General features: G+C 52.7%; 1 protein-coding gene across 1 annotated transcript; it reads right to left on the bottom strand.

The window, feature by feature from the left end:
• Positions 1-3,343: 3,343 nt before the first annotated feature.
• LOC100283753 (uncharacterized) lies at positions 3,344-5,282 on the bottom strand. The gene is made up of 6 exons (NM_001156652.2): positions 4,951-5,282; positions 4,741-4,850; positions 4,559-4,645; positions 4,412-4,474; positions 4,295-4,332; positions 3,344-3,700 (listed from the first exon to the last, which is right to left on the bottom strand). Exons 1-6 carry the CDS (start codon positions 5,042-5,044, stop codon positions 3,640-3,642), a joined length of 453 nt encoding a protein of 150 aa, NP_001150124.2. The 5' UTR covers positions 5,045-5,282; the 3' UTR covers positions 3,344-3,639.
• Positions 5,283-25,936: the final 20,654 nt, after the last annotated feature.

Here is a 25,936-nt window from a genome sequence, read left to right as displayed (position 1 = left end):
CAGAAACTTGAAAACAAACTACTCTCACAAAACTTGTAGGGTTGTCATCAATCACCAAAAAGGGGGAGATTGAAAGCATCTAGGCCCCTGGTTGGTTTTAGTGATTAATGACAACGTAATATTATATGTGACTAACGTATGTTTTGCAGAGACAAATGGTAAGTTAGGTCGCATTACAGGTAGAAGTACTACAACGGTGAAAACAATCCCAGAGATAAGAACTCGAAGCGACGACTAAAACGACGAAACAAAAGGTGAAGGACTACGGAGTCCGAGTGTCAAGGAGATGTGGACACTCGTGATTTAGTTAGGTCTTTTATTCTCTTTTAGCCGTACTATAAAGAGGGGTTGTCGATGAGTAGTTTGACCAAGAGAGTTCTAGTGTAGTGTTGGTGCACAATCACACTCACATACAGTGCTAGGTGTCATTCTAGAACTCACTCACAAGTTAGAACGAAAACCGATTTGAAAATCAGCTGAAAAACAAGAGTTAGGGTTTCTAGCCCTGGGGCACCGGATTGTCCGGTGTGCACCGGACTGTCCGGTGCACCCTCTGCCAGGTGGGGTCAGGCTGGTCCGGGGAAGAAGCTTCCCTCCACAGAAACCCGAGAGCGCCTGTTTCAGAAAGGAATTTTAGTGGCGCACCGGACAGTGCACCGGACTGTCCGGTGTGCACTGGACAGTGACTGTTCACTGTCCGGTGTGCCATGAGTCCAACGGCTAGCTGTCAGAACTAGCCGTTGGAAACGACCGTTGGCGCACCGGTGGCGCACCGGACTGTCCGGTGCGCCATTGCGCAGTGAGATGCCTGTAACGGCTAGTTGGTGGGTGAGGGCTATTTATACCCCTTCCACCCACCATATTCAACGTCTTGCACTCCACATTTATTCCAGCACATTGCTAGAGCATTGCAAGCACCAAAAGCCTAGTGAGGAGATTAGAGAATCTTAATCTGCGGTTGTTCCTCATTAGCGCTAGCGAGAGCCACCTAGAGCACACACCACTTGCATTAGGCTTCTCTTGGTCAAGCGAAAGTCTACGACTTGTTACTCTTGGTGATCGGCATCACCTAGACGGCTTGGTGGCGTTGGGAGCTCGGTGATCACCGTGAAGATCTTGTTGGTGACCCGACGCAAGTTTGTAAGCGGTCTCGAGGGATCCACCGCGCCGGAGTGGCAAAGGATCATCTCGTAGTGAGCACTTGGTTCTTGCGAGGACTAAGGGGGAGCGATACCCTTGCGCGGGTGCTCCAACGAGGACTAGTGGAGAGTGCCGACTCTTCGATACCTCGGGAAAAATTGGAGGAGTCTTCTAAACCTTGCTTTACATTCCGCACTTAATTCAAGCACTTTACATTGTGTATTTGTTTAGCAAGTATTTGAAGTATTGTCTTAGCATTGTTGCATTTCTAGTATTATATTCTTAGTGCTAGTTGTTGGGGTGAAGTTGGGCTCTTGCTTAGGTTTTAATTAGTGTTGATTTTTAGAAAAGCCCAATTCACCTCCCCTCTTGGGCATCGTGATCCTTTCAACCATATACACCTATTTGTTGGAGCTAGCCTAAGGGAGGTCGCGCAAAGTCCGGGAGGCACAGAGCCACTCCCGGTCCCAGATTCATAGCCGTCGTTGGCGATCGTAGACCATAGTTTATTGGTTGGCGTCACTAGGATCTACAAGGTACACGTGGGAGATCCAAGGGCCCCCGTTTGCTGATGACATGGATATGCTGGATTGAGAGTAGAGATGACAATAGGTAAATAACCACAAGATATTACTATCTATACTCATACCCACCACACAAAAAAATCTCGTCGGATCACCCATATACACAGGTAGATACGGATTTACCCTCATACCCATACCCATGTAGCGTATGGGTCACCCGTACCCACAAAAATTAAACTTCTATCAAAATGGCACATTATACAAATGTCAATTATATCCATCTAAATAACATTACAAAATTTCTAGCATCATTTAACTATACATTCAACAACACCAAAGATAATTGGATAAAGTAGCAACATTAGGATAGCACCATATAGCACATTACATGTTCCATTACATGGTCATCAACTAGTCATTAAGCCTTCTATGACACTATGGCCCAAAAGGTTGTCAAAATGTAAAAAAGATAGATCAATGAAGCCCAAGTTTATGCTTTTGGGCTAAGTTTATATTGTGTATTTTATATCCACAAGTTAACGGGTATGTGAGGGCGGAATGTTCTAATACCCGTTTTCCCATTGGGTGAATTTTTTCCCCTTGTAACAGACCCACGAGTAGAATATTTAGCCCATATGCATGTCCTAATGAAATAAATACCCATCGAATATCGGGCCGCGGGTACCCATTGTCATGTCTAATTGAGAGCTCTGTACGTTGTGGTGACTATATAATACTCCCTCCGTTCAGAAATATATAATATGTTTCACAAATATATGTTGACTAAATACAATAGTTTACAACATTATATCAGCTAATATTTTTAAAGTTTGTCAGAACTATAATATTATTATGGTAATTGCAAAATTTACTACTGTAAAATCACAGTTTTGAGAGACATTGTTATTAAATATACCCTAAACGTCTTCAGGCAAGGAGGAGGCCTACATGAGTTCTCTCCCGAAAAAGTATATTGCATGTCCTTTTTATATAGATGGTAATGGGTACCCGCGACCCGATATCCGATGGGTATTTACTCTATTAGGTTATATATATGGACTAAGTGTTCTACCCATGGTCTTTTATTGGGCAAAAAACTTTCACCCAATGATAAACGGGTATTAGAATGTTTCGCCCTCACTCATACCCTTTAACCCGTGGGTATAAAATACCCAATATAAACTTAGCCCAAAAGCATGAACTTAGGTTTTAGTCATTCATCTCTTTTGACTATTTAACAATCTTTTGGGTGATAATGTCATAAAAGGCTTAACAACTATTTGATGATCGTGTGATGGAACATATAATGTGTTATGTGGTAATGTCCTAGTGTTGCTACTTTATCCAATTATCTATGGTGTTATTGAATAGATAATTGAATAATGCTAGAAATTTTATAATGATATTTATATAGATATACTTGACATTTATATAATGTAAATATTTAATCTTTATGGGTATGTGTGACCCAACGGATAACTCATACCCAAATAGATATGGGTACGAGGGTAAATCCATACCCACCAGTGGATATAGGTGACCTGACGGGGCTATTTTTTAGTAAGGGTATGCGTATGAGATAATAATAACCGATAGTATTTACCCATTACCATCTCTACTTTCTACCTGTGCTTATTCTGAAACGTTCGTGATTTGTACTTTGTTTGTACCACAAAAAATTAACAGACTATTACGAACATCATGAGGTTGTACTATTTGTGTTTTCTTTTGAATTTGTTGCAGCACATTTTTACACAGATCGGGATTTTCGTAGTAAACAGTAGTCCGGAAAAAGAACTGGGAATACGTCATAAATATTACACTGAAACAAAGTAAAACGGCTTGCTCAACTGCAGAGTTTTTTTTCTCTGACTGAGGTCGGGACCAGAAGCACTTTCACTTGCATGGCAGCTTCAGTGCTTACGGATGCAATTCTACCATATGCTTAAGAACCCATCTTGTAAATGATGTTCGATCAGTTGCTGCTCCCGGTGATTTCTTTGTAAGTGCTCTTGATTTTGCCGATCAGAGCCTCCCTGCGAGTATGTAATCCATCAGTGCACAGAACTTGATAAGAATATAAATGGAAATCTACCAAACTATAGCCAGTTCTTACTCTTTAATTTATGCAAGCATAGTATCGATAGTATTTTTTTCTACTACTAGATACACAGGAGAAGAGTTTTCTGTCTTTGTGTTGTGAAGATGATTTGGTTAGAGAGAAGTTCGTAACAAAATAATCAGTACAAGATCATCTCTAAAAAAGCAACATGTCCCTGAAGATGTTATTTTCAGTAGAGACTGAAGCATAAATCATTACATCTTTTCGTGCCACGACTGATGACATAACGTAAAGCCATATCAGCATCAAAAGAGTCATCAAAGATCATATCTGCCAAAAGCAAGACAAGACATGTCTTGCATAACTGAAAAGTTTACTGATTCAGAAGATAAGCTATCTGATATCGGGTCATGACTTGCGATTATTTTTAAGTTACAGGGGGGGGGGGGGGGGGGGGGGGGGGGAGAAAGGAACAATATGATATTTGTCGGAATAAGAAAGACAAGGGCGTACAGAATAAAAAAACTGTAACACAATAAAAGGGGATCGCAAGAACAGTGTTCCTCACCTGTCTGGCTGGAAGACGAGGTTACGGTATGTGAACCACTGCATCATCAACACATTTCACAAGTTCGTCAATACCACAGAACAGAGTCTATGCGAGTAGGAATGCTTGAGAACTTACCCCTGTATACCCAATTCCAACAATCTCAAGGACACCAGGCAGAAGAGGAAGCTTGTCGATGGCCTGAGCTCGCAGGAAAAGAGAATCCTTGTAGCTTTATGTATTTGAACTCAAGCGAAGAACAAGATGTAAAACATGGTCATGTACCTTGATGGCACCTACTACCGTCCAGAGCGCGACGATGGCAGCGACACCGATGGTGGCCACGGCGTACTTGTCCTCAACTTTGTCCCACTGCCTAGAAACAACGCTCACGGTAATGCACATTGCGCAGCAACTCATTAAGGACGCGGTAGTAGCAACTAGTAAGGGGATGTGGGGATGCTGACCGCGTCCTGCGCAGCCTTCACAATCTCCGGCACCTCCTCCGTGGCGCCCTCGCCGCCGGACGTCGCCCTGACAGCAACGCCTCTCGGGATCTTGGAGCCTGACGACCGAGCTAACAAGCGAAAGCCGCTAATAGTCAGCAGCTAGCGTAAGCACTAGGAGTAGAAGAGCAGGGATGCGGCGAGACGGGCGGCGAAGGTGTTCGATCTCACCGCACCGGACGACGGCCACGACGCCAGCAGAGGCGCAGCCGCGGGGCAACGGGGCGAGGCCGAGCGGCGCGGCGAGGTGGCAGGCGGTGGCCATGAGGAAGGAACAGCGGGAGCAGGCACAGGCACCCTGAGGTCGCGCGGTGGGTGGCTCGCGTCTGATTGGAGAGGCTGATGCTTTGTGAGGGTGGGTGCCAGGGAGGGGACAGCGCCACAGCGGGGAGGCGCGGGCGTGCGACATCGAAGGGGAGCTGCGATGTGGTGGAGCGCCGGGGTGGTGGATTTTGGGCGGGCCGCGCACCACACGTTGTGGGGACGGGAATCCGCGTATGGATAGTGTCAACAGTCAAGAGTTTCCGAGAGAGAAAAAAAACACACGGGAACGGTACTGGGTGGATAACGTCTATATTTGTAATCTAGTGCCTCCTCTATCTCTGTTTTTTACTCTGTATTTTTTTAACATGTTTAGATTTTGAGTGGAACTAAAATCAGTTTTAAACTATATGGACTAGTGCCATAACCTGACGTCTAGATTATATGGCTCGAAGTCTATACTACTTATCTATACTACTTACTAGCAGAATGCCCGTGCGTTGCAACGGAAATATATAATATCAGTATACTACGATAACTTATATATAAAATATGTGTTATACCGTTATGCGAAAATGTTTCATAATCAATTTGTGATTCTGGCCATACATAAATTTTGTTATTCATAATCTATCTGTTTCACCACTATATTGCAACCATCAGTATCATGCAGACTTCGATATATGTCACGATTTGCATGGTCTCATTATTGGAGAGCATGTTTCACACATACCGGAAGAAATTCCCTCGTACATCGTTAGTCATCGGACACGTACCACCATACGCTTTTGCTTAAACAAAAAGGTAAGTGTGTGTATTTGCAAGACGAATGGTCAAACATCGTATAACCATAAAGTTAGAATACTATATTAATATATTAAATAAATTAATCCAATAGACATAGATTAACCCAATTAACATAGAATAAATAAATATCTAATTATAAAAGTATGAAACATGGTATAATCAATGTTGTTACTGCGTAGTAAATATTCATACGAGACTAACACAACTGAAACAGTTCAATTTAGAATTAAAATGGGGAAGCTACGAATTTCCAAAGTTTCTATGTATTTGATATAGGATTAATTAGGAAATCAATTTTATTGTTGTTTTCATGACAAAACATAGGTATTATGTGATAAAAAATAATATTATAGAATTATAGAAATTGGAATGAACTTATTTGGATTTAATATGAAATTTCCATGAATTAAATGGGTTTCTGCAATTATTTTTAAACTAAAAATCAATTTCTAAACTCATTTTCCCTATTTTCTTTATTTCCTAGACTGCGTTCCAAATTCCAGAAAGATCAGGGACCAAGCTATAAATGTTTTTCTAGACTCAGTGAGCATACAGAATGGACGGCGGGTTAAACACAAATAAATTCTTAGTTGAAGTTGTACACAATTCAACATGAGTCATGTTGGTTAGAGGGTGGAAGGCTAGGCATTCTACTCAATAGATCCAAGGTTCAATCCGTAAGCAGCCACGGTTTGATTTTTTTTCTGCGCGCGAAACGGGGGAGGGCAGAACGGCAGAACACGGGAGAGGGCAGAACGGCAGACTACTCTTACCTTCTTAATAAGTAGTATAGATTAAGAAGGTAAGAGTAGTCTGCCGTTCTGCCCTCCCGCGTTCTGCCGTTCTGCCCTCTCCCGTTCCGCGCGCAGAAAAAAATTAAACCATGGCTGCTGAGGGATCGAACCTTGGATCTATTGAGCAGAATATCTAGCCTTCCACCCTCTAGCCAACGTGACTCATATTGAATTGTGTACAATTTCAGCTAAGACGTCTTTTGTGTTTAACCCGCTGTCCACTCTGTATGCTCACTGAGTCTAGAAAAACATTTATAGCTTAACCCCTGATCTTTCTGGAATTTGGTACGCAGTCCAGGAAATAAAGAAAATAGGGAAAATGAGTTTAGAAATTGATTTTTAGTTTAAAAATAATTGCAGAAACCTATTTAATTCATGGAAATTTCATATTAAATCCAAATAAGTTCATTCCAATTTCTATAATTCTATAATATTATTTTTATCACATAATACCTCTGTTTTGTCATGAAAACAACAATAAAATTGATTTTCTAATTAATCATATATCAAATACATAGAAACTTTGGAAATTCGTAACTTCCCCATTTTAATTCCAAATTGAACTGTTCCAGTTGTGTTAGTCTCGTATGAATATTTACTACACAGTAACAACATTGATTATACCATGTTTCATACTTTTATAATTAGATATTTATTTATCCTATGTTATTTGGGTTAATCTATGTCTATTGGATTAATTTATTTAATATATTCATATAGTATTCTAACTTTATGGTTATACGATGTTTGACCATTAGTCTTGCAAACACACACACTTACCTTTTTGTTTAAGCAAAAGTGTATGGTGATATGTGTCCGATGACTAACGATGTACGAGGGAATTTCTTCCGGTATTTGTGGCATATATCGAAGTCTGCATGATACTGATGGTTGCAATGTAGTGGTGAAACAGATAGATTATAAATAATAAAATTTATGTATGGTCAGAATCACAAATTGATTATAAAACATTTTCTCATAACGGTATAACACATATTTTGTATATAAGTTATCGTAGTATACTGGCATTATATATTCCCGTTGCAACGCACGGGCATTCAGCTATGATTGATATAGGCATATAGAAACAGTAATCTCTACTAACTATTAAGAACTTACTGTAGATTGCCCCCGCCTCCCTACGCCCGCCCACCCGCACGCCGCAAACCTGCAAACCCCGCCGCGACCAAGGCGAACCATCCTCCCGCCCGCACACCGCAAGCCCGCAAATCCCACCGCGACCATGGTGAACCGCCCTCCCGCCCACCCTACCGCCCTACCGCCTGCATGGACTTCCAAATGCAGAAGCAATTAGAAAATTGTACATCTTATGCAACTTGATCAAACTATTATATTTTAGATCTTTTGTTTAGCATTTTTTAATCAACATGTATTTCTCTATCATATAAAACTCTATATTGATTCTTTAAAATAATTTATATGAATTTGATAATGTTTGTCACAACTCACACAAATTCTGTATACCATAATGAATTGATGGTTGAGAGACTATGCACGAGGTATGCAAATTAACAAGACTCATACAAACGTTGAACAGTGTGCTGATGATGATTAGAGACACAAGGGCAGCACATGATCAGGTCTTAACATGTTTGGCTTCCGAACATGCTTTTCTCCAGATCCCAAAGGAAGAAGAAGATCCGGTCAGATATATGTCGATGCTCATCCCAACGTACATAAGCTATCAATGGTATTATATGTCCCCGTTGCAACGCACGGGCACACAACTATTAAGAAGTAAGAAGGTAAGAGTAGTCTGTCGTTCTGCCCTCCCGTGTTCTACCGTTCTGCCTCCCCCGTTCCGCGCGCAGAAAAAAAAATCAAACCATGGCTGCTGAGGGATCGAACCTTGGATCTATTAAGAAGAATGCCTAGCCTTCCACCCTCTAACCAACGTGACTCAAGTTGAATTGTGTACAACTTCAACTAAGACTTTTTTTTGTGTTTAACCCGCCGTTCACTCTGTATGCTCACTGAGTCTAGAAAAACATTTATAGCTTGGCCCCTGATCTTTCTGGAATTTGGGACGCGGTCCAGGAAATAAAGAAAATAGGGAAAAGGAGTTTAGAAATTGATTTTTAGTTTAAAAATAATTGCAGAAACCCATTTAATTCATGGAAATTTCATATTAAATCCAAATGAGTTCATTCCAATTTCTATAATTCTATAATATTATTTTTATCACATAATACCTCTGTTTTGTCATGAAAACAACAATAAAATTGATTTCCTAATTAATCCTATATCAAATACATAGAAACTTTAGAAATTCGTAACTTCCCCATTTTAATTCCAAATTGAACCGTTCCAGTTGTGTTAGTCTCGTATGAATATTTACTACGCAGTAACAACATTGATTATACCATGTTACATACTTTTATAATTAGATATTTATTTATCCTATGTTAATTGGGTTAATCTATGTCTATTGGATTAATTTATTTAATATATTAATATAGTATTCTAACTTTATGGTTATACGATGTTTGACCATTAGTCTTGCAAACACACACCTACCTTTTTCTTTAAGCAAAAGCGTATGGTGGTACGTGTCCGATGACTAACGATGTACGAGGGAATTTCTTCCAGTATGTGTGAAACGTGCTCTCCAATAATGAGACCATGCAAATCGTGACATATATCGAAGTCTGCATGATACTGATGGTTGCAATGTAGTGGTGAAACATATAGATTATAAATAACAAAATTTATGTATGGTCAGAATCACAAATTGATTATGAAACATTTTCTCATAACGGTATAACACATATTTTATATATAAGTTATCGTAGTATAATGGTATTATATATTCCCGTTGCAACACACGGACATTCAGCTATGATTGATATAGACATATAGAAACAATAATCTCTACTAACTATTAAGAACTTACTGTAGACTGCCCCCGCCTCCCTACGCCCGCCCACCCGCACGCCGCAAACATGCAAACCCCGCCGCGACCAAGGCGAACCGTCCTCCCGCCCGCACACCGCAAGCCCGCAAATCCCGCCGCGACCATGGCGAACCGCCCGCACGCCGCAATCCCGCGCGCCCGCCCGACACATGCCGCACGCCCACCTAGCGCGACCCGTGGAACCCTGCAGCCACCCCCGAACCAGCCCAAAGCGAGACCGGAGGGGCACGAGCACCACCGCCTTGATCTCGCCCGCTCCTCTTCTGATCGACTCGCCATTGTCGCCGCCATGCCCGGATTCGCGCCCTGCTCGCCCAGATCCGACCGCGACTTTGATTTCCCAACCGACGCAGGAGCGGTGGGTCTGATCGGCCGCGATCCGTCTTCTCATGGGCGCTTGCTGGTGTGGTTTGCTGATCAAAATGGGGATGGTGGCGGGCTCGCACAACCGCAATGAGTTCGTCATGATCCGCCATGACGGCGATGCGCCGGGCTCGGTACATCCAGCCAATCCAGTGTCGCCCTCGCTGCCTGCTTCAGATTCAGTTTCTAGCGGCTCATGTCGTGCGCGCGCGTCTGTCGCTGGATCTGGGTCGAGGTGTTAGTCTTTAGTCTAACGCTTGGGGTTCGCCCCTCAAATGCGGGCGCTTCTGCGTGTCTCTGCTCGTAGATTTTGCCTATCCATTTCAGCGATGCTTCCATTGCGCCGTGTAAGTCACCAGATCAGACATGTCCTCCTGGCAATTTCTGAATTGTTCGTGCTCGGTCCAATTCTTCGAACAGTTGCCAAATCAGCAATAGGTAATGATATATTGTTCATGTTTCGCTGTCTTGGAGATCCAGTGAAATGGAGCCTCAGATTGTTTAGATCCCTGTGTTTACCCATGCCTCAACAATTCCTTGTCATAATTACCATGGACCGACGGTGAATTAGATCCTTCTTTTCCCTGCTGCAGCGTGTCTTTGTTTATGACTACTACACCATTGAATTAGTTCATCTTATGTAAATTCGAAATTACCTTCCTGGCATTTTGATCTTAGCCTCGACTTCAAGACTAATAGACACTTGATCGCAGGTTGATTTTACAGTCTGTTGCTCACCAGTAAAGTGCATGAGTCACTGAGGTATCCTCTAATGCTGAATTTCTGATTGCATGTGTGCTGACTTTGTCGTTATCTCGCTAATGCAGGCTAAGCCCACAAAGAGTGCGAATGGGTAGGTCTGCCAGATTTGTGGTGACTCTATAGGTGTTTTAGCCACTGGCGATGTCTTTGTTGCCTGCAATGAGTGTGCCTTCCCTATCTATCGCCCATGCTATGAGTATGAGCGCGAGGGGAACCAATGCGGCCCCCAGTGCAAGACTAGATACAAGAGACAAAAATGTTGGTTTTCTGGCAACTTCTTTGAGTGTGTGTAACTTGTATGAAGCTAGCATGACAGAGTTCACATCACATGCTTGCTTTACGTGAATAAAAGGTTCCAGGCTTGCAGCATAGTGGATATGCCTTATGATAATGACATTCGACAGCCTAGATTAAGCCATCTACTTCATTTTATTCTCTATAACAGTAATTAACGAATTCTTCTTACTTCCTCTGCACCTACAACTACGACGGTAAGCGACCACGCCCCTCGTTCCAAGATGAATCTGACACGCAATCTTGTGCTCATGGTCGTCATGCGTCGTTTTTTCTGTTTCGTCAGGGGACTACAAAGACAAGGATGGTGTCAAGGGCATGTGCGTCGTGGGCGCCATCAACAACTGTACCTCCCAGCTCCCCACCTATGGGAGATCTTCTCCCCCATAATGTAATGTCGCTACTCTACTACTCGTATGTGCATGCTCCAGTTCTGCAAAGTTTTAGACAATTTGTCATTAACAGTCATGAACGTTGCTTTTCTGTAGTGCAGATAATATAACACAAGCGCTCATGTTCCTCTCGCACTTCATCAGAGACATACACTAGGTAGTACAAACCGCAAGCAAGGTTTGATGTGCTCTATTTGGTGTGTTTGATCAGATCAACAATGTGGCTGATCGCTCATGCTACTGACTGCTAACACAACTACTACCTGTACTCCATAGCCACTTCACTCCGACAAAGGAGGGAACACCATCGACTTCCACTGGTACGCAAGGAAGACTGTTTTACACTATGTACGTACGTCAAATATTGGATATCATCAGTCATGATCTTGAAATCTATAGGAACCTGGATGCTAGGGCATGCTCTGTTTTGTTCACTAATTGCCCGGTTTGGAACGTCAGCATCATCTAGCCGACTAAAGACGACTTCTATGGAGACAGCGTAGCCGGTTACATCGACACACTGAAGAAAAACATAATGATATGGAACTAGGATAAGAGTTTTCTATAGATAGAGAGAAAGAGAGAAGCTAAATGTTAATTATTCAGACCTTTATTCGCTCGGTAGCACAGAGAATGGTCGGAGAAGTGTCCAGCTGGGAAGCATGCGGCAAGAACGAGACTGTATGTCCAGATATGTATATATGCTTTGCTTCACATTCAGATTTTTTGTGCTTGGGCATTTAATTGATCTTTGTATGTTGTTGCATCGAGTGTTTTTTCGTTGATTAATACAGTAATTTTCATAATTTTCTTCATGTTGTAAATCCTTCGTAAAGTAAGATTACTCTCTGAGTTTTTTGACTGGTTATAAATAAATATCGCAAGATATGCGTCTGAGAACATCATTGCATCATGCCACTGGACATACAAGGGTGTTGAGGAAGACTCAACCCTAGAAGGTACTACTAATACTAGCACATTACTTTTTTAATTAAGGTAATGCCTACATTCCTGTTCTGTAGTATGCACACCGGATTTGTATTGTTGTCGTACTATTGATGCATGATTTTAACTTGAGGGGTGTCGGGGACCATAATTAGGGGTACCCTCAAGACGCCTAATTCTCAGCTGGTAACCCCCATCAGCATAAAGCTGCAGAGGCCTGATGGGTGCGATTAAGTCAGGGATCAGTCCATACGAGCGACTCGATCACGCCTCGCCCGAGCCTAGCCTCGGGCAAGGGCAGCCGACCCCGAGGGATTTCCGTCTCGCCCGAGGCCCCCCTTTAAACGGCGGACACATCTCCGGCTCGCCCGAGGCCTTGCCTTCGCTAAGAAGCAACCCTGACTAAATCACCGCACCGACCGACCGAGTCGCAGGAGCATTTAACGCAAAGGTGGCCTGACACCTTTATCCTGACGCGCGCCCCCCGGCAGAGCCGAAGTGACCGCCGTCACTTCGCCGCTCCACTGACCGGTCTGACAGAAGGACAGCGCCGCCTGCGCCACTCCGACTGCAGTGCCACTTGACAGAGTGAGACTGACAGGCAGTCAGGCCTTGCCAAAGGCGCCATAGGAAACTCCGCTCCGCCCGACCCAGGGCTCGGACTCGGGCTAGGCCCCGGAAGACGGCGAACTTCGCTCCGCCCGACCCAGGGCTCGGACTCGGCCTAAGCCCCGGAAGACGGCGAACTCCGCTCCGCCCGACCCAGGGCTCGGACTCGGGCTAGGCCCCGGAAGACGGCGAACTCCGCTCCGCCCGACCCAGGGCTCGGACTCGGGCTAGGCCCCGGAAGACGGCGAACTCCGCTCCGCCCGACCCAGGCGGACTCGGGCTAAGCCCCAGAAGACGGCGAACTCCGCTCCGCCCGACCCAGGGCTCGGACTCCGCCCTGGCCTCTGCCGAACAACCTCCGCCTCGCCCGACCCAGGGGCTCGGGCTCAGCCTCGGTCATGGAAGACAGACTCGACCTCGGCTTTGGAGGAGCCTCCACGTCGCCCTACCTAGGGCACAGGCCAGCCACGTCAACAGGAAGCGCCATCATCACCCTACCCCGAGCCGACTCGGGCCGCAGAGAACAAGACCGGTGTCCCATCTGGCTAGCTCCGCCAGATAGGCAATGATGGTGCCCCGCTAGCCTTGTGACAACGGCGGCTCTCAGCTCCCTTACGGAAGCAGGGGGACGTCAGCAAGGACTCAACCGCTCCGACAGCTGTCCCTCCGCCAGGCTCCGTTGCTCCTCCGACAGCCACGACATCACACCAGCAGGGTGCCAAGATCTCTCCGGCTGCCACATTGGCATGTACTTAGGGCGCTAGCTCTCCCTTCGCTAGACACGTAGCACTCTGCTACATCCCCATTGTACACCTGGATCCTCTCCTTACGCCTATAAAAGGAAGGACCAGGGCCTTCTTAGAGAAGGTTGGCCGCGCGGGGACGAGGACGGGACAGGCGCTCTCTTGGGGCCGCTCGCTTCCCTCACCCGCGTGGATGCTTGTAACCCCCTACTGCAAGCGCACCCGACCTGGGCGCGGGACGAACACGAAGGCCGCGGGATTTCCACCTCTCTCACGCCCGTCTCCGGCCACCTCGCTTCCCCCTTCGCGCTCGCCCACGCGCTCGACCCATCTGGGCTGGGGCACGCGGCACACTCACTCGTCGGCTTTGGGACCCCCCGGTCTCGAGACGCCGACAGTTGGCGCGCCAGGTAGGGGCCTGCTGCGTGCTGACGTACAGCTTCCCGTCAAGCTCCAGATGGACAGTCTCCAGCAACCTCTCCGGCCCGGGACGGTGCTCCGTTTCGGGAGTCTTGAGTTCATGTCCTTCGACGGCAGCTACGACATGATACTCCTTCCACCGCCGCGCGACAACGACAATGGCGGCCGACAACCCGCCCGCCGGCGGCGGAATCGACGACATCTTCCCCGCGTGGTGGAAGAACAACATTCGAGCTCGCCCCGTCCTCTCCCCCGCCAACGGAGGAGGAGGCGGGGCAACCAAGGCCAAGCGGGAGGCCGCGCTTCGTCGGCTGTCGAGCGAATCGATGTCCCCAGCGCCCCAACGGGGGGCGCGACGGGTGACGACCTCGCGTTTGAGACGAAGGCGAGCGTCGTCCCCCCGCGACACACCAATCCCGAGCAAGTGGACAACGCCAGCGCGCTCGCGGAGAGCTTGCAGGACGTCGCCCTCGTACCTGGGACAACGGTGCAATCAGTCCCCGATGTGACTATGTCGCTCCTCGTCGACCAAAAGGTACTGACTGATTCCCATCCTACGTCATTTCGACTCGGCCTCAACCCGCCTAGCGACCTCGCTTTGGCGGGCGCTCTCGTTGAGGCGAGTGCAACCCCTCTAGGGTTTCGTATGCGGTCGCCTTGGGACCGATTGACGGACGTCTCGACCTACGGGCCCTCTGGGTCCGAGGAAGATGACGATCCCAGCATCTGTTGGGATTTCTCTGGATTTGGCAACCCCAGTGCCATGCGGGACTTTATGACCGCATGTGACTACTACCTCTCCGACTGCTCCAACGGAAGCCGCAGCCTTGACGACGAGGACTGCGGCCCAAGCCGCGAATGTTTCCACGTCGAGCTAGGGGATCCCTCCGAAGGCAACCATCTCGGCATGCCGGAGGACGGTGATCTCCCTAGGCCGGTGACTCGCGCTGACATCCCGCGGGAGCTAGCTGTGGTCCCCGTTCCGGCGGGGGGTCACGACCCACAGCTCGAGCAAGTCCGTGGGGCGCAGGCCAGGCTCGACGAGGGAGCAGGAGCGCTTGAGTCGATCCGCCGGGACGTCGGGCAGGTATGGGCGGGCCAACCCCCGGCCGGAGAAATACGTCACCTGCCCTAGGGTTTCCAGCACCGCGTCGCCAACGACGTCAGGGTCAGGCCGCCACCCGCATCCAGCGGGGTCGGTCAGAACCTGGCAGCCGCAGTGATGCTCCTCCGCGCGATGCCGGAGCCATCAACCACCGAGGGTCGGCGAATCCAGGGAGAGCTCAAGAATCTCCTGGAAGGCGCTGCGGTCCGACGGGCCAAGAGCTCTGCCTCCCGAAGGCAGGGATACCCCTCGGAACCTCATGCCGTGACTTCCCGATTCATGCGGGAAGCCTCGGTCTACACCGGGCACACGCGCAACACCGCGCCTGCGGCCCCGGGCCACCTCGGCAACGAGCACCATCGTCGCGACCGTCGGGCCCACCTCGACGAAAGGGTGCATCGAGGCTACCACCCCAGGCGTGGGGGACGCTACGACAGCGGGGAGGATCGAAGTCCCTCGCCCGAACCACCCGGTCCGCAGGCCTTCAGTCGGGCCGTCCGACGGGCGCCGTTCCCGACCCGGTTCCGACCCCCGACTACTATCACAAAGTACTCGGGGGAAACAAGACCGGAACTGTGGCTCGTAGACTACCGCCTGGCCTGCCAACTGGGTGGAACGGACGACGACAACCTCATCATCCGCAACCTTCCCCTGTTCCTCTCCGACACTGCTCGCGCCTGGTTGGAGCACCTGCCTCCGGGGCAGATCTCCAACTGGGATGACTTGGTCCAAGCCTTCGCCGGCAATTTCCAGGGCACGTACGTGCGCCCCGGGAATTCCTGAGACCTCCGAAGCTGCCGGCAACAGCCAGAAGAGTCTCTTCGGGACTACATCCGGCGATTCTCGAAGCAGCGCACCGAGCTGCCCAACATCACCGACTCGGATGTCATCGGCGCGTTCCTTGCCGGCACCACCTGCCGCGACCTGGTGAGTAAGTTGGGTCGCAAGACCCCCACCAGGGCGAGCGAGCTGATGGACATCGCCACCAAGTTCGCCTCTGGCCAGGAGGCGGTCGAGGCTATCTTCCGAAAGGACAAGCAGCCCTAGGGCCGCCCATCGGAAGAGGCTCCCGAGGCGTCTACTCCGCGCGGCGCCAAGAAGAAAGGCAAGAAGAAGTCGCAAGCGAAACGCGACGCCGCCGACGCGGACCTTGTCGCCGCCGCCGAGTACAAGAACCCTCGGAAGCCCCCCGGAGGTGCTAACCTCTTCGACAAGATGCTCAAGGAGCCGTGCCCCTATCATCAGGGGCCCGTCAAGCACACCCTCGAGGAGTGCGTCATGCTTTGGCGCCACTTCCACAGGGCCGGGCCACCCGCAGAGGGTGGCAGGTCCCGCGACGACGACAAAAAGGAAGATCACCAAGCAGGAGAGTTCCCCGAGGTCCGCGACTGCTTCATGATCTACGGTGGGCATGCGGCGAATGCCTCGGCTCGGCATCACAAGCAAGAGCGCCGGGAGGTCTGCTCGGTGAAGGTGGCGGCGCCAGTCTACCTAGACTGGTCCGACAAGCCCATCACCTTCGACCAAGCTGACCACCCCGACCACGTGCCGAGCCCGGGGAAATACCCGCTCGTCGTCGACCCCATTGTCGGCGACGTCAGGCTCACCAAGGTCCTGATGGACGGGGGCAGCTGCCTCAACATCATCTACGCCGAGACCCTCAGGCTCCTGCGCGTCGATCTGTCCTCTGTCCGAGCAGGCGCTGCGCCCTTCCACGGGATCATTCCTGGGAAGCGCGTCCAGCCCCTCGGACGACTCGACCTTCCCGTCTGCTTCGGAACGCCCTCCAACTTCCGAAGGGAGACTTTGACGTTCGAGGTGGTTGGGTTCCGAGGAACCTACCACGCGGTACTGGGGAGGCCATGCTACGCGAAGTTCATGGCCGTCCCCAACTACACCTACCTGAAGCTCAAGATGCCGGGCCCCAACAGGGTCATCACCGTCGGCCCCACGTACAAACACGCGTTCGAATGCGACGTGGAGTGCGTGGAGTACGCCGAGGCCCTCGCCGAGTCCGAGGCCCTCATCGCCAACCTGGAGAACCTCTCCAAAGAGGTGCCAGACGTGAAGCGTCATGCCGACAACTTCGAGCCAGCGGAGACGGTTAAGGCCGTCCCTCTCGACCCTAGTGGCGACACCTCCAAGCAGATCCGGATCGGTTCCGGGCTCGACCCCAAATAGGAAGCAGAGCTCGTCGACTTTCTCCGCGCAAACGCCGACGTCTTTGCGTGGAGTCCCTCGGACATGCCCGGCATACCGAGGGATGTCGCCGAGCACTCGCTGGATATTCGGGCCGGAGCCCGTCCCGTCAGGTAGCCTCTGCGCCGATTCGACGAGGAGAAGCGCAGAGTGATAGGCGAGGAGATCCATAAGCTAATGGCAGCAGGGTTCATCAAAGAGGTATTCCATCCTGAATGGCTTTCCAACCCTGTGCTTGTGAGGAAGAAAGGGGGGAAATGGCGGATGTGTGTAGACTACACTGGTCTCAACAAAGCATGTCTGAAGGTTCCCTACCCTCTACCTCGCATCGATCAAATCGTGGATTCCACTGCTGGGTGCGAAACCCTGTCCTTCCTCGATGCCTACTCAGGGTATCACCAAATCTGGATGAAAGAGTCCGACCAGCTCGCGACTTCTTTCATCACGCCCTTCGGCATGTACTGCTATGTCACCATGTCGTTCGGTTTGAGGAATGCGGGCGCGACGTACCAGCGGTGCATGAACCATGTGTTCGGCGAACACATCGGTCGCAGTCGAGGCCTACGTCGATGACATCATAGTCAAGACAAGGAAGGCTTCCGACCTCCTCTCCGACCTTGAAGTGACATTCCGATGTCTCAAAGCGAAAGGCGTCAAGCTCAATCCCGAGAAGTGTGTCTTCGGGGTGCCCCGGGGCATGCTCTTGGGGTTCATCGTCTCCGAGCGAGGCATCGAAGCCAACCCGGAGAAGATCGCAGCTATCACCAGCATGGGGCCCATCAAGGACTTAAAAGGCATACAGAGGGTCATGGGATGTCTCGCGGCCCTGAGCCGTTTCATCTCACGCCTCGGCGAAAGAGGTCTGCCTCTGTACCGCCTCTTAAGGAAGGCCGAGTGTTTCACTTGGACCCCTGAGGCCGAGGAAGCTCTCGAGAACCTGAAGGCGCTCCTTACAAAGGCGCCTATCTTGGTGCCCCCAGCTGATGGAGAAGCCCTCTTGGTCTACGTCGCCGCGACCACTCAGGTGGTTAGCGCCGCGATTGTGGTCGAGAGGCAAGAAGAGGGGCATGCATTGCCCGTTCAGAGGCCAGTTTACTTTGTCAGCGAGGTACTGTCCGAAACCAAGATCCGCTACCCACAAGTTCAGAAGCTGCTGTATGCAGTGATCCTGACGAGGCGAAAGTTGCGACATTACTTCGAGTCTCATCCGGTAACTGTGGTGTCATCCTTCCCCCTGGGGGAGATCATCCAGTGCCGAGAGGCCTCGGGCAGGATCGCAAAGTGGGCAGTGGAAATCATGGGCGAGACAATCTCGTTCGCCCCTCGGAAGGCCATCAAGTCCCAGGTGTTGGCGGACTTCGTAGCCGAATGGGTCGACACCCAGCTGCCGACGGCTCTGATCCAACCGGAGCTCTGGACCATGTTTTTCGACGGGTCGCTGATGAAGACGGGAGCTGGCGCGGGCCTGCTCTTCATCTTGCCCCTCGAGAAACACCTACGCTACGTGCTACGCCTCCATTTCCCGGCGTCTAACAATGTGGCTGAGTACGAGGCTCTGGTCAACGGGTTGCGGATCGCCATCGAGCTAGGGGTCAGACGCCTCGACGCCCGCGGTGACTCGCAGCTCGTCATCGACCAAGTCATGAAGAACTCCCACTGCCGCGACCCGAAGATGGAGGCCTACTGCGATGAGGTTCGGCGCCTGGAAGACAAGTTCTACGGGCTCGAGCTTAACCACATCGCTCGGCGCTACAACGAGACTGCGGACGAGCTGGCAAAAATAGCCTCGGGGCGAACGACGGTTCCCCCGGACGTCTTCTCCCAGGATCTGCATAAACCCTCCGTCAAGATCAACGACACGCCCGAGCCCGAGGCAACCTCGGTCCAGCCCGAGGTACCCTCGGTCCAGCCCGAGGCGTCCTCGGTTCAGCCCGAGGTACCCTCGGCCCCCGAGGGCGAGACACTGCACGTCGAGGAGGAGCAGAACGGGGCCACGCCTGATCGAAATTGGCAGACCCCGTACCTGCAATATCTCCGCCAAGGAGAGCTACCCCTCGACCAAGCCGAGGCTCGGCGGGTAGCGCGACGCGCCAAGTCGTTCGTCTTGCTGGGCGATGAGGAGGAGCTCTACCACCGCAGCCCCTCGGGCATCCTCCAGCGATGCATCTCCATCGCCGAAGGTCAGGAACTCCTGCAAGAAATACACTCGGGGGCTTGCGGCCATCATGCAGCGCCTCGAGCCCTTGTCGGGAATGCTTTCCGGCAAGGCTTCTACTGGCCAACGGCGGTGGCTGACGCCACTAGAATTGTCCGCACCTGCGAAGGGTGCCAATTCTATGCGAAGCAGACCCACCTGCCCGCTCAGGCTCTGCAGACGATACCCATCACCTGGCCCTTTGCTGTATGGGGTCTGGACCTCGTCGGTCCCTTGCAGAAGGCGCCCGGGGGCTACACGCACCTGCTGGTCGCCATCGACAAATTCTCCAAGTGGATCGAGGTCCGACCCCTGAACAGCATCAGGTCCGAGCAGGCGGTGGCGTTCTTCACCAACATCATCCATCGCTTCGGGGTCCCAAACTCCATCATCACCGACAACGGTACCCAGTTCACCGGCAGAAAATTCTTGGATTTTTGCGAGGATCACCACATCCGGGTGGACTGGGCCGCCGTGGCTCATCCCATGTCGAATGGGCAAGTGGAGCGTGCCAACGGCATGATTCTACAAGGGCTCAACCCCGGATTTACAACGACCTCAACAAGTTCGGCAAGCGATGGATGAAGGAACTCCCCTCGGTGGTCTGGAGCCTGAGGACAACGCCGAGCCGAGCCACGGGTTTCACGTCGTTCTTCCTGGTCTACGGGGCCGAGGCCATCTTGCCCACTGACCTGGAATACGGCTCCCCGAGGACGAGGGCCTACAACGATCAAAGCAACCAAGCTAGCCGAGAAGAATCGCTGGACCAGCTGGAAGAGGCTCGGGACAAGGCCTTACTACACTCGGCGCGGTACCAGCAGTCCCTGCGACGCTACCACGCCCGAGGGGTCCGGCCCCGAGACCTCCAGGTGGGCGACCTGGTGCTTCGGATGCGGCAAGACGCCCGAGGGAGGCACAAGCTCACGCCCCCCTGGGAGGGGCCATTCGTCATCGCCAAAGTTCTGAAGCCCGGAACGTACAAGCTGGCCAACAATCAAGGCGAGATCTACGGCAACGCTTGGAACATCCAACAGCTACGTCGCTTCTACCCTTAAGATGTTTTCAAGTTGTTCATATACCTCGCACCCACGCAAAGTTTAGTCATCAAGGAAGGGTCGGCCTCGCCTCGGCAAAGCCCGACCCTCCCTCGGGGGCTAAAAGGGGGGGGGACCCCCTCTGCGTCGAAATTTTCCTCGAAAAAAGATCTCTTTTAGCAGAATATCTTTCGTGCTTTTTGACTACTTCGAAAAGCGGATCCTGAAAACGACGGAGTACACGTAAGCAACCAAGGTTGACCGAGCCGAGGGACTCCTACGCCTCCGGGATACGGATACCTCACTCATCACCTTCTGCGATAAGTAACTCGCGTTCGGATAAAGTGATTCCGCGGACCGAACAAGTCTTTACGTTCGGAAGCTCTTCTGCCGAAGCGGTCCTTCAAGCCTTCTCGACTGAATCGGTGACAGGGCCTCATGGACGGGTGAAAGTACGCGTAAGCGGCAAGGTCGACCGAGCCGAGGGACTCCCACGCCTCCGGGATACGGAAACCTCACTCATCACCTTCCGCGAGAAGCAACTCTCGCTCGCACAAACATCCCTGTTACCGACAAAAAAGTCCAGATGCTCGAAATAAGAGGAAAGGAGACGCAGCTTTACAACGCAGCAAGGGTGTGTTTTCTGGCCTCAGCGGCCGCAGAAGGCACACGCTACAAGACAATCTGATCCCGCAGGCTCGGGTCTTCACGCTGGAAGGGGGCTGTAGCACCCTCGGCATCGACGACACCTTCAGCGAGGTCCGACCCAGCCTCGGACGGCGACGCGGTCCAGGGACTTCTCCGGGAATCCGGCCCGAGCAGGCGGCTCGGTCGGTTTCCCCAGGGGCCTCGGCCAACCATCTTCCAAGGGCGCCAGCCCGGTCCGAGGCCTCGGCTGATCAACTCCGGTATCGGTCCCGCTGACGGACAACCCGGCTAGGCTCCGGCCAACCAGGTTTTCATTTTCGAGCCAACTCCGCCTCTGTTCGTGCTGATATCGCTACCCCTGGCCTCGGCTCGTCGAAGAGCGGCCAAGGGGTCTCTTTAACTAAGCTAGAGGAGCCTCAGACAACAAGGCCGATCGAGCCGAGGGACTCCTACGCCCCCAGGATACGGATACCTCACTTGTCACCTTGACACGGGGCGACTCATGCTTGGTGAAGCGGTTCAGATAATCAACAGGCGAGACTTAGTGCTCGAAAATGAGGAAAAGACACGGCTCCGTGCCAAAATTACATACATGTTCAGGCCTCGACAGCCACAATGAACAAATAACACTGGCATTCAAAGTGCCATTACAAACGGAACTCCGGTTCCCCCTCCGCAGGTACGAACAACCTCACTCCGTGGGGGAAGGCCTGCGGAGCAACGGAAGACCGACGAACGGCGTGTCGTCACCTGCTCCAGCAGCAGCGACGACGACGACTTCTGCTCCGGGGGGCCGAACAGCGGCAGCACTGACCTCAGGGCGGATGCTGCTGCCAGGAGGCCCCCGCCCATGCCAAAACTTGTGAGGCAAGGACGGGCAGAAGGCCGTAGAGTTGAAGGTCGGTCCGTGGCCGGCCTTGGCTATCTCGCCGACAGAAGAACCTCTTCAAGCTGTCGTGGCGGACGCCAGCGCCGCGAGCGGCTCCGAAGCCACTCGCGTCCGAGAGCCAGGCACGGTGCAGCTGCCAGCGCCACGGACGACGACCGCCCTTCCCTCCGATCACTGAGTGAAGGAGCGGGTCGCCGCCCACGCGGGGGCCAACCTCAACTCGGCACACTCCCCTCCCCAGCCCTGGTGATGAAAATCCTTGAGGCTAAGGGAGGGGCAGAGGCCGCAGCCCGGCTCGCTTTCCCCCACCATCAAGCCGGAGGTCACCATCTTGGGTGACCGCTGGTGGAGGGGTGCAGCCGGGCTGCATGATGATAATCCTTGAAGCCGAACGATGGCTGAAAGGTACCAACTCCCACGGAGTTGCGTTCCTCCAACGATGAGGCGAAAATACGGCGGGTACCCCCCATCCGGGGGCTTGGAAGGTGGAAAGACGCGACGCATAAGGGAGGAAGAAGACATGGTCGCCTTCCGAAAGGGGTCGCCCTCCTTTTAAAGGCAACTCTCCCTACGTGCGCCCCCAAACGTCACGGGCTGAGTCTTCTCCAACACGCTCCAAGGCCCTCCCCTGCGGCGCGGGGGCTGGGTCCCGCATGTTATGCAAACCGGCTCAGAGCAGAAGAAGCCAAACCGCCGCGCGTGGTGCACACAACCGCCCAGCAGTTACAAGCGACCCCCCACTTTTGCCCAGACCAACGGGCGGAAGGGGCGGGCAGCCATGCAGGCGGCATGCAATCACGCCAGGTGGACGCGCTTCTCCGACTCCCAACACGCAGGCATGGAGGCCCAGGCCCACGCGTCACGCAACCGGCGCGCCAGATGCTGCATGCAAGCAACTGCACCGCCACTTGCGCCACCACCGCGCCTCTTCGGTTGCGGAACCAATACCGCGACCCGAGGCGGCCCAGCGCACGACCCAGCAGCGCCAGCCTGGCGCGACGGTCAATACGGCCGAAAGTGGGCCGGCAGTAATGACGGTGGCGGGCGGGCGGGAGCAGCGGTCACGTCGTCGGCCAGACTCACGTCCCATCCGGGGGCAGCAAGAGAACCCCCTCTCACGGCGTGAAGACAGGGCGCCCGTGATCCGTTCCTCGAACGGCTCGCGCACGCGCAACGGCCACCCAGCCAACAACTCACCCCGTCGCATTAACTCCGCGGCGGGATAGGCGGCGATTCTGGCGGGAGAAGCGGGCGACGCTTCGCCTTCGCCGTAATAACCGCGCCAAAAAAGGTACGCCACGTCGTTCGTTTTCGTATCCTTTTCCTTTTTTCCTCTTTCTCTATCTCTTGCAACAGGGACCGGGAAAGGGGGATACCCCGAAAAGGATCCTTCCCTGTGAAGGAACCGGGCTCCGAGCCCCCCCTACTGATTAGAGGTTCGAAGGCTGGCCCTCCGAGGGGTTCAACAGTCGCCTCAGATCGCGTGGGCCCTACACCCACTACTGGTCAGAGGTTCGAAGGCCGGCCCCCCAAAGGGCTCCACGGCCGCCTCAGGCTACTCGGGCTCCGCGCCCATTACTGATCAGGGGTTCGAAGGCTGGCCCCCGAAGGGTTCACAGTCGCCTCAGACGCCGAGCGAGGGATGACCAGGGGTACGTTCGATACATAACCAAGGCTCGGGCTGCGCTCCCGAGGTACCCTAGGACATTTCCGAGACCAGCGGGAGCGATCTTGTAACGGAATCCCATCGGAGGGAGGCATCGAGCCCTCGGACCCCATCGTCAGGGGACCGGGTCCGGCAGATCACCCGCAGGTACTTTTGGGTGTGCCTCTGGGCCCCTAGCCGACCCCCAACGAACGGGGCACGGACGTCCACTCGGATTACCCGCTTGCAGCTCACCGGAGACACCATGTTCGATGCCCATCGAGGGTAACATGGCGCTCTCCCCCCCTCCTCCTTGCGGAAAGGCGACGTAGGGGCGTATGTAAAAAAGCTGAGTCTGTCCCTGATCATCCTCTCGCCCTGTGCGGAGGCTCGGGGGCTGCTCTCGCAAAACCGGCTCCGGCCGAACCGTTGACAGCGTCAACATACCAGCCCGAGAACTTGGGCCCCGACCGTGCACCCGGGCTACGGCCAGTTTGCATGAGGGAACAACCAGACCAGCCAAAGCATTACGCAAGGCATTAAGACCTCGGGGGAGTGAAACCACTCCTCCGAGGCCTCGGGGGCTACACCCGGCGGGTGCGCTCGCGCGCACCCACCGGAACAAAATGCAACCGAGAAAGGCTGGTCCCCTTGCAAAAAAGTGCGACGAAAGCCTCCAAGCGAGTGCTAACACTCCCTTCGAGGCTCGGGGGCTACTGTCGGGGACCATAATTAGGGGTACCCTCAAGACGCCTAATTCTCAGCTGGTAACCCCCATCAGCATAAAGCTGCAGAGGCCTGATGGGTGCGATTAAGTCAGGGATTAGTCCATACGAGCGACTCAATCACGCCTCACCCGAGCCTAGCCTCGGGCAAGGGCAGCCGACCCCGAGGGATTTCCGTCTCGCCCGAGGCCCCCCTTTAAACGGCGGACACATCTCCGGCTCGCCCGAGGCCTTGCCTTCGCTAAGAAGCAACCCTGACTAAATCGCCGCACCGACCGACCGAGTCGCAGGAGCATTTAACGCAAAGGTGGCATGACACCTTTATCCTGACGCGCGCCCCCCGGCAGAGCCGAAGTGACCGCCATCACTTCGCCGCTCCACTGACCGGTCTGACAGAAGGACAGCGCCGCCTGCGCCACTCCGACTGCAGTGCCACTTGACAGAGTGAGACTGACAGGCAGTCAGGCCTTGCCAAAGGCACCATAGGAAACTCCGCTCCGCCCGACCCAGGGCTCGGACTCGGGCTAGGCCCCGGAAGACGGCGAACTCCGCTCCGCCCGACCCAGGGCTCGGACTCGGGCTAAGCCCCGGAAGACGGCGAACTCCGCTCCGCCCGACCCAGGGCTCGGACTCGGGCTAGGCCCCGGAAGACGGCGAACTCCGCTCCGCCCGACCCAGGGCTCGGACTCGGGCTAGGCCCCGGAAGACGGCGAACTCCGCTCCGCCCGACCCAGGGCTCGGACTCGGGCTAAGCCCCAGAAGACGGCGAACTCCGCTCCGCCCGACCCAGGGCTCGGACTCCGCCCTGGCCTCTGCCGAACAACCTCCGTCTCGCCCGACCCAGGGGCTCGGGCTCGGGCTCGGCCTCGGCCATGGAAGACAGACTCGACCTCGGCTTCGGAGGAGCCTCCACGTCGCCCTACCTAGGGCACAGGCCAGCCACGTCAACAGGAAGCGCCATCATCACCCTACCCCGAGCCGACTCGGGCCGCAGAGAACAAGACCGGTGTCCCATCTGGCTAGCTCCGCCAGATAGGCAATGATGGCGCCCCGCTAGCCCTGTGACGACGGCGGCTCTCAGCTCCCTTACGGAAGCAGGGGGACGTCAGCAAGGACTCAACCGCTCCGACAGCTGTCCCTCCGCCAGGCTCCGTTGCTCCTCCGATAGCCACGACATCACACCAGCAGGGTGCCAAGATCTCTCCGGCTACCACATTGGCATGTACTTAGGGCGCTAGCTCTCCCTCCGCTAGACACGTAGCACTCTGCTACATCCCCATTGTACACCTTGATCCTCTCCTTACGCCTATAAAAGGAAGGACCAGGGCCTTCTTAGAGAAGGTTGGCCGCGTGGGGACGAGGACGGGACAGGCGCTCTCTTGGGGCCGCTCGC

The sequence above is a fragment of the Zea mays genome, chromosome 7 (genome assembly GCF_902167145.1).
Source record: "Zea mays cultivar B73 chromosome 7, Zm-B73-REFERENCE-NAM-5.0, whole genome shotgun sequence".
NCBI lineage: Eukaryota > Viridiplantae > Streptophyta > Magnoliopsida > Poales > Poaceae > Zea > Zea mays.
This window is presented reverse-complemented; position numbering and strand designations above follow the sequence as displayed.

Excerpts from the sequence above, each read along its gene's own strand:
- LOC100283753 (NM_001156652.2), bottom strand. The coding sequence starts at position 5,044 with ATGGCCACCGCCTGCCACCTCGCCGCGCCGCTCGGCCTCGCCCCGTTG. Across the intron at positions 4,333-4,411 it reads TTGGAATTGGGTATACAGGG|TGGTTCACATACCGTAACCT; the intron begins GTAAGTTCTCAA and ends TTGATGATGCAG. Across the intron at positions 3,701-4,294 it reads CTCGTCTTCCAGCCAGACAG|GGAGGCTCTGATCGGCAAAA; the intron begins GTGAGGAACACT and ends ACATACTCGCAG.